This window comes from Nicotiana attenuata, chromosome 2 (genome assembly GCF_001879085.1).
Source record: "Nicotiana attenuata strain UT chromosome 2, NIATTr2, whole genome shotgun sequence".
Lineage (NCBI taxonomy): Eukaryota > Viridiplantae > Streptophyta > Magnoliopsida > Solanales > Solanaceae > Nicotiana > Nicotiana attenuata.
Window position 1 is genome coordinate 90981964 of NC_031990.1, and position 17711 is coordinate 90999674.

At 42.2% G+C, this 17711-nt stretch overlaps 1 protein-coding gene across 4 annotated transcripts in view; it reads right to left on the minus strand.

Annotated features, from left to right (window-relative positions):
- LOC109214837 (transcription factor PIF1-like) overlaps positions 16 to 17711 on the minus strand; it is a 21700-nt gene continuing 4004 nt past the window's right edge. For 2 of the 4 annotated variants that reach the window (XM_019378798.1, XM_019378792.1), the window contains exons 3-8: positions 3727 to 3825; positions 3517 to 3582; positions 3357 to 3422; positions 2132 to 2506; positions 1644 to 1713; positions 16 to 224 (exon numbers count right to left, since the gene is read on the minus strand). In XM_019378798.1, coding sequence (XP_019234343.1) covers positions 220 to 224; positions 1644 to 1713; positions 2132 to 2506; positions 3357 to 3422; positions 3517 to 3582; positions 3727 to 3825 — 681 coding nt within the window. In that variant the 3' untranslated portion in view covers positions 16 to 219. Of the gene's footprint in view, positions 225 to 1643; positions 1733 to 2131; positions 2507 to 3356; positions 3423 to 3516; positions 3583 to 3726; positions 3826 to 17711 lie in introns of all 4 variants that reach the window. The other 2 variants (XM_019378811.1, XM_019378803.1) reach the window with 2 other exon arrangements.

The window sequence follows — 17711 nt, forward strand, 5'->3', positions numbered from 1 at the left end:
GAACGGACGTGACTGTAGGTAATATTCTAACAAGTTTGACAACCAGCAGTTGATTTTAAAGGGATAAAAATACAATATATAAAGCAATACTAATTCTATCATAATAATTACAAATTAGTGAAGTTATTCGTATTAGTCAGCCAGTGTAGACTGCACTCTTGTTTCTCTTAAATCTCTTACACTACAAAATTTGGCTCTCTTGGTCGATCCACCTTGTAATCAACCTGCAAAAGCACAGAAATTGAATAAAATACCAAGTTTATATCAGTTTTCTGAATTTGGCACTGATAGTCAAGAAGTCATATTAGCTAAAAACGAGACAATATTTTTTAGCACCTTCTTGCGTAATTTGTGCAAAAAAGACAGCTCGGTGCACTAGGCTCTCGCTATGCGCGGGATCCGTGGAAGGGCCGGACCATAACAGTCTATTGTACGGATTTCTGTAAGAGACTGTTTCCATAGCTTGAACCCCGTGACCTCCTAGTCAAGTGGCAGCAACTTTACCAGTTACGCCAAGGCCCCCCTTCATGTAATTTGTGCAAGAGATTTAAAAACAATAAGTTAAAGTTCTATGCTTGCTATCTTCTTGTTGCTCGAACATATACTAATACATTCTCTATCTATCCCGTTTTATATGATACTCTTTCTTTTTTAGTCAATTCTAAAAAGGATGACACCTTTTTATATGTAGAAACTCTTTCGTTTTTTCATTTTACCCTTAATGACATGCTCTTATAGTCATAAATATGCTTAAGATCACAAGTTCTAAGATTCAAGTCTTTCTTTCTTAAATTCCGTGCTCAGTCAAATACCGCTATACTGTTAGGACGTTGCCATGAATTTCTAATCTATTAGGACTCTCTTTCTTGAAGGAATGGAAAAAGACTCCTAAAAGTATTAAATCTCCTTAATATGTCTTATCCTTTTCTTGGAAGACTTTTGCACATCTATAAATTAAGGATCTCTACTTCTCACATGAGCACAAAAAAAAATATCCACAATGTAGTCATTAAAGCGTTTTGTTTAGGGGGAGATTTTTCTCTCGATAGTTTTTCTTCTTTTATATTAGTTTTATCATATGTAGGTCAATTGACCAAACCATTTTAAACTATTAAGCTTAGTTTAGTATATTTTTCTTTTGTCGTCTGATTTATCGTCCACCAAGCTTTGTATTGTTAGTTTTCGCATGCACCATGTTATTTCGATCCCAACGTATAAATGAAACAGCAGGAGTAACAAGTTAATAATGTAAGATACTAAGATGCACTTGTTTTTGCGCCCTTCAGTGTTGACTAATCTTTTCCTTAATCTTCAGTCTGGTATAACAACCATAATAATGTACTCCTTCCATTCACTTTTACTTGCTCACTTTAAACTTTTCACGTCCCTTAAAAAATAATAAATGTAGTATATATTTTACCATATAACTCCTAATAGTGATAGCATTTCAAAAGGTCTTGAGAAATAATTTTGAAAATGAGCAATTATTGATAAGGGTAAAACAGGAAAAAAAATATTGTCTTTCTCTTGATTTAATATAGTGGAGAAGTAAAAGTGAAAATGTATTTTTAGTATAGTGTACAAATAAAAGTGAACGGAGGGAGTAATATGTAAAAGTATGAATATCTGAATCATAAAGTTACCAGTTTGATGATTTGCTGGACTTCCTTCTATGCGGCTGCTTGGGTTACTGCTGCTGGGTTGTTCCACTCGCTGACTTTGCATTCAAAAACTGTGTATTATGAAATGATTTTTTTAAAGAATATGCAACAAATTAAGGTAATGAGAAAACAAGCTGTTTTAGACGGTTGACCACAGTTGATATTGATTTTAGTCTCCGTTGCAAGATGCAATTCTGGGTGATAGTTCCACATGATTATCGTCATCATGACAATATGAATATATGTGAATCAAGATTTAGTTGGGGTTTCGGCATTTTTCTCATGATTGAATGAGTGTGAAGTGTACCGAGGTTAAGGTACAATCAAAGCTCGAGATGTTAGAAGGCGCAAAATTAATGAGTGCAAGAGCTGCTATTGAACTCCAAAACATTTAGACTTATGAAACTAAGGGGGCGGGGCTGAAAAAAACAATAAACAAATATAATGAGTGAGAAGAACAAAGGACTTGCCTGTGGTAACACTTGTGCCTGGTGTAGAGCATAATATTGTTGATATGGATCACTAAGATTTGGAAGTCTTGGCTGATTAGTATTATGTCCAACAAGTGAGTTCATCATCGGATGATCTGGTTGGTTCGCTGCTCGGATTCTGGACGGATCAGGTACAGGAACTGATGCTGGAACAGGAAATCTAGGAGTCATTTGTGCTACTGCAGCTGCATTCTGCATTGCCGTACCTGGCATTAGAGATGGATATGGAACCATTGGCCGGTTCATGCCCATTCCCGTACCCATCCCCATACGCATACCCATTCCCATCGTTGGCATGTATTGCGGGGCTCCAGGATACATCATAGGGACCATGCTATATCCCCTGGACATCATCTGCAGGCAAGTAGCTATGATCAAACTGTATCCTAAACTGATCACTTATTTTTTTTCCCTAGCAGGTTCAAATTAAGATACAAGACATGTTAACTTAAAAGCAGGATTTTACATACTGGGATCATATACAGCATGAACAGGATAACATAAATAACGACATAACAAAGCAGCACCAAGAAATAGTTAACAAATTCTGGAATAACAGAAATATGTCATACACTGAATTATTTCCAGTAGATGTGCCAAAGCGAGAGCCTTGGCGTAACTGGTAAAGTTGCTGCCATGTGACCAGGAGGTCACGGTTTCAAGCCGTGGAAACAGCTTCTTGCAGAAATGCAAGGTAAGGCTGCGTACAATAGACCCTTGTGGTCCGGCCCTTCCCCGAACCCCCCGCATAGCAGGAGCTTAGTGCACCGGGCTGCCCCCTCCTTGAGCCAAAGCGAGACTTGGATTTTCCGGTTCCTAGTCTATTAAACTAAAAAGTGTTGGTCCTTCCCATTAATCAAAGTCCAGCTAATGCTTCCTTTCAATGAAATTTGATCGGTGAAGTTGTTCTACAACTACCTAACCACTTATGACCTCAAACATACTACGATTTTCATAAATTCAAAACTGCCAAGAACCTTTATAACACCAAAGATCTCCTCGGCATTGGAGTAAACTTCTACAAAGAAGGAAACTTTAAAAGGTGAAGCGTCAAAATGGAAAAAAACAAAGTAATTTACATTCCTTATAATTCAGAGTACCAAAAATCCTGATATTGGATCAGAATTATTCCAACCGATACATGACTTAGAACTTCTGATAATTTAAATTCCAATACGAGAAAGAGAATGTTAACAAATATTACCTGCACTTGCATTTGCAATGATTTAACGTACTCAATCACTTCATCCAGCATTGAAGCTTTGTCTGACTGAAAGTTGATAAAAGAGTAACTATAATATGAAAACAAGAATTCACTTTCCATTAAGAGCAGTACTCTGATGAACAGAAAATAGCGTAAAAACCTTATTGCACCGCGGTATAAGTTCTTGTAGAGCCTTCATCTTCTCATTTATTCTATCTCGACGTTTCTGCATTCACATATTTATTATCCAATCATACTAGAAAAGTAGTTATACCATACCATCCGGGATGCACGCTTACCGAAGCGATGTCACGCTCCGTCGGAAAATTTTATCAAATATATGTGTTAATACTGTACGGAAAGTATATACCCTTTCAGAAAGATTATGGACCTCTGCGGCACGAGATCTCTTTGTGGATGTAGAACTGCTGGTTTGCTTCTTTGCATCAGCTGACTCAAATTCAGCATCCTAAGACAGTAGAAATAAAGCAAAAGTTAATGACATAATAAAGGAAAGTCTGGACCAGCACAAATTTTTCGAAAAGAATTAGAATTATGATATTCCCTCCGTTTCAATTTATGTGTCTTAGTTTGACTGCGTACAAAGTTTAAAAAAAGTAAAAAAGACTTTTAAATCTTGTGATCTTAAACTAAAGATTAGTGTAATGTACCAAATCTTGCGGTCTTAAATGTACTACTCCCTCTTGCAGTCACTAGTTATTTTATTTGTACATTGAAAATCATGTTAGTTTATATATACTCAGAGACATTTCCATTGCCTCCTACTCATCTGTTTCATACCTTAAATAGACAGTTCAACTTAAATGCTGCTGAACTTATTCCTTTCAATAAAATGCAGATTTGCATTCCTCATGTCAGTATCCAGACTACAATCTAGACTAAGGAGAGACAGAGCTACTGGCATCTTCAGCCTGATCTCCAAAGGGAAAAGGGCCAAATATACCCCTCTACTTTTTCATATATTGTCTACATTTAACATCCTTTATACTATCAGGCCAAATTTACCCCTAAAATAAGCAAACTTTAAAAAAATTACCCTTCAGTCCGTCAAGTGACCCAAAATCTCCCAAATCATTTTAATTAAATCACTTGTTCTTCTTGCTCCATTATTTTTAGAAATTAGTATTGATGTGAATGCTAAAGAGTTACTAGAATATACAAATTATTCATGAAAAAAAACAAAATTAATTACCAATACACCCACTTCTCTTCTTGTAATAATGGGTTTGGAGTTGGTTTAAAATTTTATTTTTTTTTCAATCATATACATACCGTATAATTCAGTGGGTCTATTTATTGTGTATTATATGTAGATGATTATCATGAATGTACATGTATATTCAAATATATTTTGTCATTGTGTAGGCATTTAATTAAAACAAAGTTGAATTCAACATTCTCCAAGGAACTTCAACTTCAATCACTAATACTTGCAAAGTCTTCATACATTTGGTGCAACAAATTCATTAAAACTGGGATGTCGTAAATACTTTTAGAATTTAGAAAAGCTACCTAATTTAGATTTTTCAATTTACTATACTTTTGTTTATTTGGTTGTATTATTTAATATTTTTTCTCTTATTTTTTTCTCTAATTCAGAAGTAGGTAAGTGCCAATTATTTCGAATATAATGGAGCAGAAGGAACAACAAGTGATTTAATTAAAATAATTTTGGAAATTTTAGGTCACTTGATGGACTGAGGGGTAATTTTTTAGTTTGCTGATTGTAGGGATAAATTTGGCCCGGTGGTATAACGGTTGGGGTAAATTTGGCCCGATAGTATAACGGAGGTTAAATGTAGACAATATATGAAAGTACAGGAGTATATTTGGCCCTTTTCCCATCTCCAAATGCATCTCGCAATGTATTTCAATTAGGCTAAACCACGTGGAAATGACACCAGGTAGCTAATTTTAAGTATGCTGTTTAAAATATATCCATAGTTTATAATGTATTTAAAGATTAGCCAATTTCGCTCAAACTTTAGGACACAACGTCCTAGAGTTTAAATCTCAAAGTTCAAACTTCATGACATCGCGTCCTAAAGTTCGAAAATTATGTCCAGAAGCTTGAATCTTATGTCATGAATTTTAAATTAGTAGTTCAGAAATTCAGGACACTTAAGGTGTGTTTGGTATGAAGGATAATATTTCTAGAAAATATTTTCCAATTTTCCCATGTTTAGTTGGCTCAAAAGTTTTGGAAATCATTTTCCTTATCAACTCATTTTCCTCCAATTGGAGGAAAATATTTTCCTTATCAAGAGAAGGGAAAATATTTTTCAGAACTCCTTCTCAACCTTCCCCACCCTCACCAACCCAGCCCACACCCCCACACCCTCCCACCCAACCCTACCCACCCAATCCCCTCTCTCTAAAAAGGCTTTTTTTTTCCGTCACCACCCTGCTACCCACCCACCCCACCCCCCACCCCCGACGCAATTTTTTTTTTTTTTTACTTTTTGTTTTTAGTAAATTTCAAATTGTCTGTTTTTCGTTTTCTGCTACCCCTCCCTCCCACCCCGCCAAACCCACCTCCCATCTGCCCCTCCCCCCTCCCGGTACTAATTTTTTTTCGTTTTTTTTTTTACTTTTTTTTTTGTAATTTCAAATTTCTGTTTTTGGTTTTTCTTTACCACCCCTCCCCCACCCCGGAATATATATATATATAGTTTTAGTTTTTTCCTCTTTCGGTTTACAGGTTCGAAATTTTACAAGTTCCAAAGTTATGAGTTCGGAGGTTTATGTGTTTGGAAGTTTACGGGTTTAGGAATTATAAAGTTTACGGGTTTGAAAGTTCACGGTTTCGAAAGTTTAGCGGTTTGGAAGTCTATGAAATTTGTGGGTTCGGAAGGTTGTTGGTTCGAAAGTTTATGGCTTCATGTTTATTGTATCTAAATTATTTATGAATACTCTTGAGAAGTTATTTTTCTTAATTTGCGTACCAAACATAGGAAAATGAATAAGATTACTACTTGTTTTCCAAGAAAACATTTTCTTGAAAAATATTTTCCACGGAAAACATTTTCCGTTATACCAAACACACCCTTAGTCCCAAATTTCAAATTAGCAGCTCTAAGTCCTGAATTTTCCAACTTCAGAATACTTAGTCCTGAAGTTAGGGTGAATTGACTAATCTTTTTTTAAATAGCGGGTTTAAAAGTAGCTATTGCCGCACTTCGCCCATAAACCACAAGGTCTTGAAAACCAACAGACTTATGATAACTAGCAAGGATATACTCAAGCAAGAATATGAAAATGTGAAAGTACTATATAATACAATAAATAAACTTTAATTTTCTCTTGTCCCATTTGATGTGAATGTATGACTATTTGGGGAGAAAAGCATATTTTTCTTTGACTACAATTTTCTCCGAGTCGTTTTTAAAATATTTGAAATTATTAACTATGTTGACTTATGATAATACTTTTCCTGCAGTATTTAAATATATAAATTTTATTTTAAAATTAGTTACATCGACCCTTGTCACCTAATACTTTCACATAAACTAAGATGAATGGAGTATGATTTTTTAAATTTATTTAATATTATTTATATATATTAGATACTAGAAACTACTAGTATATGATTTTAAAATATTGATGCCATTTAGAAAAAAATATAACTTTTAAGGTGAGAGGCGTTGATACTATTACGAAAAATGAGAAATACAATTTGACGAATAATTTTATACATTAAATAAAAGATGATATTTGTTTGATCAAAAAGTGTTAAGCTTTTTGTTAAACTAATTAATGAGGAAATAGAGGGTGAATCCTAGTTAAACATAATAAATTCTAGATCTAAGATTGAAGGGGATCCGTGGGATGAGACCGTGTTCGAGAATAATAAATATCAAGTACGTGTTCAATGATTGTAAATGAATGTTATAATAAGAACATGCAATTGTAGATAATTGCAATAAATGTAATAAAGATGAATTTATCACCAAAATGTTAGAAGACTTGGGTGATTCTTCTTCCTGACAGCAACGTGGAATAATGAAAAGTGAGGATGGATAAGGAATCTTTGGATCTTGTAGACAAAGAGTGAACAACGTGCGTTGAGCAATAGAATCAGTGAACAAGACAAGCTTTTGTATATTCTCTATGGTCAACCCTTTACAATGTGCCTTTATCAAAAAGTGAAGATCCCCCTTTTGTTCTTTATCTCTTCCTATTTATAAGGAATATCCCCAAGAAACCCTAAAAAGTACAACATAAAGAATATCCAATGGAATATTCCTTTTGTCTATTACTAAACCTATCCTACTGTTGCTTCCTTTCTCCCTTTACTTGACCTCGAGAATAATCCTTCTTAAGACGACTCCTCGCCATTGTGCCGTGGTCGGCTCTATCCTCGACCATGTTTATTTGCAGTTATTAAGCCGCCCAAATTTAGACCAATACAGTTAGTCCCTCCGCTTGTTGAGGTCGTGATCTTACACGTTCTCGATGAGCAGATCCGGTCTGCAACCGTTAAGAAGAAATTTGGTCGTGTTGATTGAATCGAATCGGCCGAGGTCGAAAAAACAACGTGGCCAGCGGGGCTGCGGTTGGCGTGGCTAATGTGGGGTGACGTCATGGCCACGCGCATCATCATTGCGCGTCTTCCCAATGCAGTGTCTGTGCTTCTGTTAGGGGTGTGCATTCGATTTTGACCCTTATCGATAATTACTTATCGATTATCGATTTGTACATATGCTTATCGTTATCGTTTCAATAAGGTTTCGATTTCGATTTATCGATTTTTGGGGCTTATCGATCGGTTATCGATTACACCAATAAGAAAATTTGCGGGATTCCACAGAAAGTATATCGCTATAAACACGCCTAACTAATATGGACCAAAAGAAGCTAAAATAAGACGAACACCGTTTATAACATAAAAATTGTGTCAACAAGCACATGCAACGAAACTAAAGTAAGGGATCAAATGTATGCCACCAACACTCCAACGGTAAAAAAAAAAATACATCATCACGGCTAATTCTATTTTTCATTAATTTGAACTTCATTCCCTTGAGCTTTAAATATGATCGTTCCTTAAATGTGGTAGATGAAATAATAGGGTTAGGGACTTAGGGTAAAGGAAAGGGTATTATAGAATAAGGGTAAAAAAAAAATTAAAAAAAAAATTAATTTTTTTTTGTATTTCTTATCGGTTTATCGATAAACCGATAACCGAAGAGGACAAAATCGAAATCGAAATCGATAACTCGATAAGGAAAATTTCGAAATCGAAATCGAAATCGATAAATCGATAAACCGATATCGATAAACCGATAACAAATAATCGATTCGATTTATCGATAAACCGATTCGAATGCACACCCCTAGCTTCTATCGCTTCGGTTTTGGTGCCATTGACGGTACTTTGCTTCGATTCTGGTGTCACATCATTTCTCATTTCGCATGTGTATTGTTTCTTTGATATTCTTCTCCGATCTCCGCTTTCAATCTCTTGCAGCCTCTTCAATTCCAATCCCTGACTTCTTACCCAGTTGATATCTTCTTCTTCAGACTTTGTTGCATTCGTTTCACTACGGAAATATGTCAAAATCCCCTCATATTCACAACGAAGTTTCCGATGCCACTCCTTCATCGGTGGCCCTTCCTCCCGGCGGTGAGGAATTCATGGTTGAAGAGGAGGAAACTTCCCCACCGTGGACGAGGTAGTCCCCAAGAACCCTTTGGTCAGACATGACTTCCCAAAGGAACCCGCTCCCGCTGCTGCTCAGAAGCTTTCTGAGATGGGACCGCCTCAAATAGCCTACCTCCGATCTAAATATCGCATTCCTCCTCACGTCGAAATTGTTCCGGCCGGGGGCGACATGTAGAGGTTCACCGACCCGGATATTGTGCTTTCTACATTTATCTGTTCTTAATTGGTTATTCTCTTCCTCTCCCTCCATTAGCAGAGGAATTTTGCCGATTTTACAACGTCTGCCGGGCGCAACTCTCCCCTTATTTGTACAAAGTTTTTCTGATGCTGGCGAAGTATGCAGAGTTGGCCGGCTGTGAGGTCAACGTTCGCCACCTGCTGCATCTATTTTCGCCCAGCTTTTATAGAGGTACATTGATACACGTGCGGCATCGTGGGATCAAAGGGTTGGTGGCTGGGATGGATGATAAGACGAACCGGCGGTTCTGGCATAAGTACTTCTTCATCAAGACCGAGCACCTGGTGGCGAATCCGACTGGGTTTCCCGAGCAATGGAACTATAATCGTAAGTATCTTGCCGTATGCTCGTTATTTTCTTTTAATCTTTCATTTTCGACTAACTCGCGGCTTCCTTGTTTTCAGCTGAGAGACGAGCACCTTCTCCCGTCTTCGATATTGAAGATTCGGTGGCTCGTGTGTTACCCCACACCGTGGGAATTCTCGATTGGGCGTCCTTTCACAAGCATTTTGGACCCAAGACCCCGTCCAGTAAGTGTTATTCCTACCTTAACTTATTGCCGTTCACTATCGCTTTTTGATGTGACCTCCCTTTGGTGCCGGGTCGGCGAGTTTCCAAAAAGATGAAGGCTCTAGTGCCTGCATTTCGCCAAGCTATCGCGTCGGATGGAGTGCAGTTTTCCTTAGCTGAGTCTGCTCGAGGAGGGCGGACTCAAGTTCCGCCAATGAGGGACTCCGCCCCTCAAACTGTTGCCGTGCGGGATGAGATCTCTTCTCAGCCTATCTACACCTCGTGGACGAGCCATCTAATGGCGAGGAGACATCGTTGAGGAAAAGACGAAGGGTGGAGACCGAGAAGGCCATTGTCGCTGAGCCGGAAAGATTCGTTGCTTTGGAAGCGGAATCTGTGCTTACGCCAGACGTTGAGGCCGTTTCTACGGCGGGTGTCGTCATGGAGAGGAGACCCTCTGGGTTAAGGGGGTTCGTGGTAGCGGAGAGCTTACACGGGCCGCAGAAGGTGGCTCGTCATTGGCGGCCGGGGGAAATAGAGTTGTCCCTGCGGGGGACGATGACTCTGGCTCGGACATCGACCCTGAGGAGATACAGACCTTTATGGAGAGGACTACTCGTGTGGAGATAAGGACGGAGGGTCCTAATCGGCATATAGTCATTCCCGTGGACTACGACCTCTTGGCCAACTCAGAACGGGCGGTGTCGGCCTTTGCTCCCCTGTGCACGGCTTCCGAAAATACGACGCTACAGGCTGTGAGAGATGCGGATCTGTCGTTGGGTATATCTGGCATGGCCCTGCGAGTGAGTGCTTTTCCCTTTTAGGTTAAGTTTGTTTCGTATGCGTAATATACTTACACTGACTTCTTCTCTTTTTTTGCATCAGACTCTTATTATGGGGATTGAGCGCGACCGGCGGGAGGAGCGAAGGACGGCCATTTTTAAGAAGATGACCTCCAAGTACAAGGAGTATTGTACCAAGCACCGAACGCTAGCCGACTTCTTCAGCCAGGATGGCGAGTTTCAGTCGCTTCGTGATGGGCTCAAACAGAAAGACGATGAGCTGACGAAGAAAGATGAAGAGCTAAGGGAGAGGACGATGAGCTTATGAGGGCCATCAGTAGGTGCAGCGAGCTTGAGGCAGCGCTAAAGGCCAAGGAGGACGAGCTCGAGGTGAGTGAGGTGTGATGGCTGAGAACGCTGACCTTCAGACGTAGGTGGGGTCCTTAACGGCTGAACTCGAGCAGAGGGAGGCAAGGGCTGTCAATATGAGGGGTGAGCTGAGTGCCAAGATCGAAGAATTGGGTCGGGTTGAGAAAGGCAGAGTGGCCGCTATGGCTGAAGCGACGGCCCTAGATGACGCCCTCCTTGTCTGCAGGTCCAAGCGGGCTAACGAGGTGGAGACGTCGGCGCTTAAGGTGACAAGGTTGGAAGAGTGGATCCAGGGTTTAGAGGCGGAGTTTTCCGAGTTAAAAGAGCAAATCGTTATCTTGAGGGCCGAAAAGACACGACGGCAGGCACAACCGTCTACATCTCATACTTCTGCCGATCCCGGTGTGCCGCAGGAATTGTATGAGATGTGGGTCCATGCCGAGGCTCAACTTGACGTGTACAAGTCTTTGAAGGCTGCCGGGAATGTTTCTGAAGCGGACTTGAGGGCGTCCGTGTCAAGGCACGTGCAACCCGTGAAGCTTGTGGTTACGACCCTGGTACACCTGACAGGGATGAGGATGACGACGCTGCGGATAGGCTTGCCTCTGATCTTTGGTATGATGATGAGTACGCCGATGGGGATGATGTGGCGTGAAGCTTTTCTACTTAGTTTTTTGCTTTGCTATTTTTGTGAGGGCGTCCTCGAGCCCTTTGTAAAAAGTATTGTAATCTGATAATTGAAATGGAAAAATTGCCTTTTTGCTATGTATTTCTGTATTCCCGTTCTCTTTTCTCTCTTTTTTTTTGTTATATGGGGAAGTCCTTGATTTTTCGGCAATTTGTATATGGTTGATATTGGCTGAGTTGGACATAGATCGACATGAGGCCTAGTATTGATTAGCTCGAACGACATCAAGGTTTGATGAGGTTGAAAATCAAATCATTCGAGCGAGTCGAATATAAAGTGCTTCGAGCGAGGTTGAATGTAAAGTGCTTCGAGCGAGGTCGAATGTAAAGCTTCGAGCGAGGTCGAATGTAAAGTAATTCGAGCGGGTCGAATGTAAAGTGTAAAATGACTTAGTGGAGTTGTGCAAAGATGCTGCTTTGTTTATTTCATTCATTGGAGAATATTACATGTTTCTGTTTGTTCCACACATACATTGGAGAAGTTCCAGTCTACCTAGTCCCTTCATCGTTCGGCATGGAGAAGTAGTCGATAGGCGGGGCGATGAATTATACTTGAACTTCGAGACATCCCCTTCGTCGCCTCATTAAAAACCTCCCCGAGAAAACCCAATTGGGACAAAACCCGGGTGAGGGAAAAAGAGTATGAATTGGAGGGCGTCTGTTTTCAGAAGTTGAAGTATTTGAGGTGGGCGGCGTTCCAATTGTTTTGTAGTAGCTTTCCCTCCATTGTTTCTAGTTGGAATGATCCTTTGTTTGCTGCTGCCGTGATTTTGTATGGCCCGTCCCAATTGGTTCCTAGTTTACCTTCTCTTGGGTCTTTGCTCGCCTGTGTTTTGGCCTTGAGTACATAGTCTCCGACTTTGAGTGGCCGTACTTTGGCCTTTTTGATGTAGTACCGTTCTGCTTGCTGTTTTTGGGCTATCATTCTTATGTAAGCCATGGCTCTTCGCTCCTCTTCTTCGTCGAGGTCTTGTTTCCTGTTCTCGTCATTTCTTGGTCCGCATTCATTGGAGTATCTCAAACTAGGTTCCCCGACCTCGACTGGGATCATGGCGTCAGTCCCATAGACTAGTGAATATGGCGTTTCTCCTGTGCTTGTTTTTGGCGTGGTGCGGTATGCCTACAGTACTTCTGGTAGCAATTTCGGCCAAGTCCCTTGGCGTCCTCAAGCTTTTTCTTCAAGATGTTTAGTATTGTTTTGTTCGAGGATTCGGCCTGGCCGTTACCGGCAGTGTGATATGGCGTGGAGAGTATTCGCTTTATGTTCCATTTCTCGAAGAATTCGGCGGTCTTTTTTCCGGTGAATTGGGGTCCGTTGTCACAGCTGATTTCTTTGGGGATGCCGAAGCGGCATATGATATTTCTCTATATGAATGTGATAACTTCCTGTTCGCGTATTTGGGCGAATGCACCTGCTTCTACCCACTTGGAAAAATAGTCAGTTAAAACCAAAAGAAATTGTATATTACCTCGCCCTGCTGGAAGGGGTCCGACAATGTCCATTCCCCATTTGATGAACGACCACGGCGATGTGACCGAGTGGAGGTGCTCGCTCTCTTGGTGTATCATAGGAGCGTATTTCTGGCACTGCTCGCACTTCTTGACGTAGTCGGCGGCTTCCTTCTTCATGGTGGGCCAATAATAACCCGCTCGTATGAGGCATCTGACGAGGGTCGGTTGCCGGTATGGGCACCGCAGTGGCCTTCGTGTACTTCCTCGAGGACGCGTCTTGTTTGGTTCGGCCCTAGGCATTTCGCCAAGGGGCCTCCAAACGTTCTTTTGTATAGGTTGTGGTTTATGATGCTATACCTGGCCGCCAGCATTCGAAGCTTTTTGGCTTCCTTTTTGTTTGATGGGAGTACTCCCTCCTGCAAATATGTTATAATACGGTTGCGCCAGTCCCAAGTCAAATTTACAGAGTGTACCTCAAGTTGGTCTATTGATGAGTGGAGGAGAGTAACCATATTTTCTTTTGTAATGTTCTTGGTGGCCGATGCTAACTTGGCGAGGCCATCTGCCTCGATGTTTTGTGCTTGACGTATCTGGTCGAGTCGACATTTGTTAAATTCTGGTAGTAGTTTCTGAATTCTGCCTGGTACTTTTGTAGTCTCTGCTCTTTGATTTGGAAAGTCCCTGTGACTTGGTTGACAACTATTTGTGAGTCGCATCTGAGGATGACTCGTCGTGCTCTGTATTTGAGAGCTAGCTTTAGTCCCAAAATTACGGCCTCGTACTCGGCCTCATTGTTAGTCATATCGGGGCACCGTATGGATTGGTGAATGACTTCGCCTGTTGGGACCTCGAGTACGAGTCCTAGTCCAGATCCTGACGCGCTGGAAGCACCATCGGTGTATAGGACCCATAGGTCGGTTAACCTAGGAGAGGTACGAGAAGTTTCCTGCTCGACCTCGGGCATTATTTTGGCACTGAAATGGCGATGAAGTCGGCAAGTACCTGTGATTTTATCGCTGTTTGCGGCTGATATGTTATATCGTGCTCGCTCAACTCTATGGCCCACTTGCCAATCTTCCCGACAGTTCGGGTTTATGTAGGATGCTCCTTAGGGGGGAGGTCGTCACTACCGATATGGGGTGGCATTGAAAATAGGGTCTAAGCTTTCGTGAAGCTATGACTAATGCCAAGGCCAATTTTTCGAGGTGGGGGTACCTTGTTTCGGCGTCGACCAGGGTTTTGCTAATGTAATAGATTGGAGATTGCGTACCTTTGTTTTCACGGACCAGTACTGCACTTACTGCGACCTCTGATACGGCCAAGTATATCAGGAGTCGTTCACCGGGTTCCGCTTTGGCGAGTAGCGGGGGAGAGGTCAAATATGCCTTTAGTTCTCTTAAGGCCTCGATGCATTCTGAATTCCACTGGAGTCTGTTGTCCTTTTTAAGCACGTTGAAGATTTTGTGGCATCTGTCGGAGGATCGTGAGATAAATCTCGACAGGGCAGCTATACGGCCTATCCGTTTCTGTACCTATTTCTTGCTGGTCAATACTTCGGGTATTCCCTCGATGGCTTTGATTTGGTCGGGGTTGACCTCGATGCCTCTTTGTGACACCAAAAAGTCGAGGAACTTGCTCGAAGTTACGCCGAAGGCACACTTTCGGGGTTCAGTTTCATACCGTATTGCCTTAGTATACCGAAGGCTTCCTTCAGGTGGTTGATTTGGTCTTCCTTCCTTTTTTATTTGACCAACATATCGTCTATGTAAACTTCTATTACTTTTGCCGAGTTGGTCCTTGAACATCTTAGTGACCAGCCTTTGATAAGTCGCCCCTGCATTCTTCAACCTGAATGGCATGACTCTGTAACAGTACGTTCCCTGATGGGTGATGAAAGTAGTTTTTTCCTGGTCTTCCTCCTCCATGATGATTTGGTTGTAACCTGAGTAGGCGTCCAAGAAGCTCAATAACTCGTGCCTTGCCGTTGCGTCGATGGGCTGGTCGATGTGAGGCAACGGAAAGGAGTCTTTCGGGCAGGTCTTATTTAGGTCCGTGAAATCCACGCACATCCGCCACTTCGCGTTTTTCTTTTTCACCATGACTATGTTGGCGACCTATTGGGGGTATTTCGATTCTTGGATGGAGCCGTTAGCAAGTAGTTTATCCACCTCATCACTGATGGCCTCGTTGATTGCTGCGTTGAATTTTCTTCTCACTTGTCGTACTGGAGGGTAGAGTGGATCGACGTTCAACTTGTGCGTGGCAACGTCTTTCAGGATACCTGGCATATCTGTATGGGAGAAAGCGAACAGATCGGCGTTGTCAATTAGAAACTTATGAAATTTACCTGGTTCTGAGAGTTTATGGCCTATGTAAGCCCTTTTGATGTTGTCGCTGTTGTCTAGTTGGACGGGGTCGAGGTCTTCTACCGTTGACCCTGCGGCTTCCATGACGTCAGGGTCCTTGATGACGTCTTTTTGCTCGTTGAGTTCGGACCCCGACTATGGTAACTGCTATGCTTCTGAGTCTGTTCCCTTTAGCTATTGAGTGTATGTACAATCTTGGGCGATGCGATAGCATTCTTGGGTTGTGCGTTGTTCACCTCGGATGCTGAATATCCCCCACGGATTAGGGAACTTGATTACTTGATACAGGCTGGACGGGATGGCCCTCATGACGTGTATCCACGGTCGTCCTATGATGGCGTTGTAAGCTGTGTCTTGGTTCATGACATGGAACGTTGTTTCTAGGGTGACGCCCCCGGCCAGAACGGGCAGCATTATCTCTCCTGAGGTTCGCTCGACTGCATTGTTAAAATCTGTTAGTGTTATGCAGCGTGGTACTATCTTGTCCTCGAGTCTCATTTGTGCGAGAACTCGAGGGTGAATAATACATGCGCCGCTTCCATCGTCTACCATTATTTTTTTTACATCAGTATCTGAAATACGTAAAGTAATGACAAGAGCATCGAAGTGACGAAAAGTCAAACCGTGGGTATCTGACTTATCGAAGATGATACTGTCTTCGAGGTCATCATACCGTTCGTGGGTGATCGACCGCTTTAGTTTATGTGTGGTGGTAAACTTCACGTGGTTGATTGCTGCTTCATCGCCCCCGCCGATGATCATTTGGATGGTGCGGGCGGGGGAGGGTGGTTTTGGAGGGCCTTCGTGTTGTTCTCGTCCACGGCCGAAGTTGGCTCTTCCTCGGTCTCTCATCAGCTCCTTTAGGTGCCCTTGGTGAAGCATGTTCACTACTTCTTGCCGTAGGGCTATGCAGTCCTCGATTTTGTGACCCCGCTCCTGATGAAATTCATAGAGGACGTTCGACTTTCGGGTACTTGGGTCGGACTTCATCTTTTGTGGCCACTTCACCTTCGGGTCGAGCTTCTCTAATGCGTACACTATTTCTGAAGGGGAAACACAAAAATTGTGAGCAGATAAGAGTGGAGGCATACCTCTTTCGTTTCGCCGAGTCCCTGTAAGCGGCCTGGACGGCCCTTCCGCATAGCGAGGAGATGGTGGGATGACTGTTCTGACATAGGGTTGATGCCTGTCTCGGTTAAGGTGTGGACCTGACTGGTCTCTTCGACCGTCATTATGACGGTCTTTCCTCGACTCTGTTTGGACTGACGTTAACCATTGGGTTGGACCGTTAGGGTCATCCTCGTCTGCTCTCACCTCGGCGCAGTAGGCGTTGTGAATTTCTTCCCAAGTGGTGGGAGGGTATTTCATGAGCCTACTTAATAACTTTCTGGCCGCTCTCGACCCATTCCTGTTCAACCCATTTTCGAAAGCTATCACCGCCATCCCTTTTGATACATTTGGTAAGCTCATTCTTACTCTGTTAAACCGGGCGAGGAAAAGTCCCTGAGTCCCTCGCCAGGCAATTGCCTAACGACGAATATATCATTCACCTTGGCCTCCGCTTTCTTAGCCCCGGTGTGGGCAGTGACGATCTTGTCGGCCATTTCTTCGAACGTTGTTATTGAACGTGCTGGTAATTATGAGTACTAGGTTAAGGCTCCCCCCGTTAGGGTCTCGCTGAACTTCTTCAGTAACATTGACAGTACCTGCTTTTTTGAGATGTCGTTGCCTTTTACTGTTGTGACGTAATAAATGATGTGATCTTCGGGATCTGTTGTGCCGTCGTATATCTTCAAATATGGTGTCATTTTAAAGGTCTTGGGTATGGCATGTGGGTCTGCCTCCTCGCTATACGGTTGTTCGACGAATCGGCTGACGTCCCGTTTTGGTAGCAGTTTCGGGGCGCCCGGTATTTTATCAACCCTTTCTTGATGCTCCCTTATTTGGTCGCGGAGCGCTTTGTTCTCATTCTCCATTTCTTCCATTTTCTTTAGAATGGCCGCAAGTGCGTCGTTACCTACATCAACAGCGGCGTGAGTGTTACCTGTTGGGGGAGCAGGTTGCTCGTCAGCGGTTGTTGTGGTATCCGCTTGTGCAACGTTTCTGTTCGCCATTTGAACAGGTTTGTCGAGTATGTTGTTTAGAGTACTTGTCAACCATTCCTCCAGTAGTTTTTTCACTTCTGGTGGCGCTTCCTCAATTGTGGACGTGGAAGCTCCCCTTTCGCGTGAAGCGGTCACACTTCCATGGGGGGGGGGGGGGGGG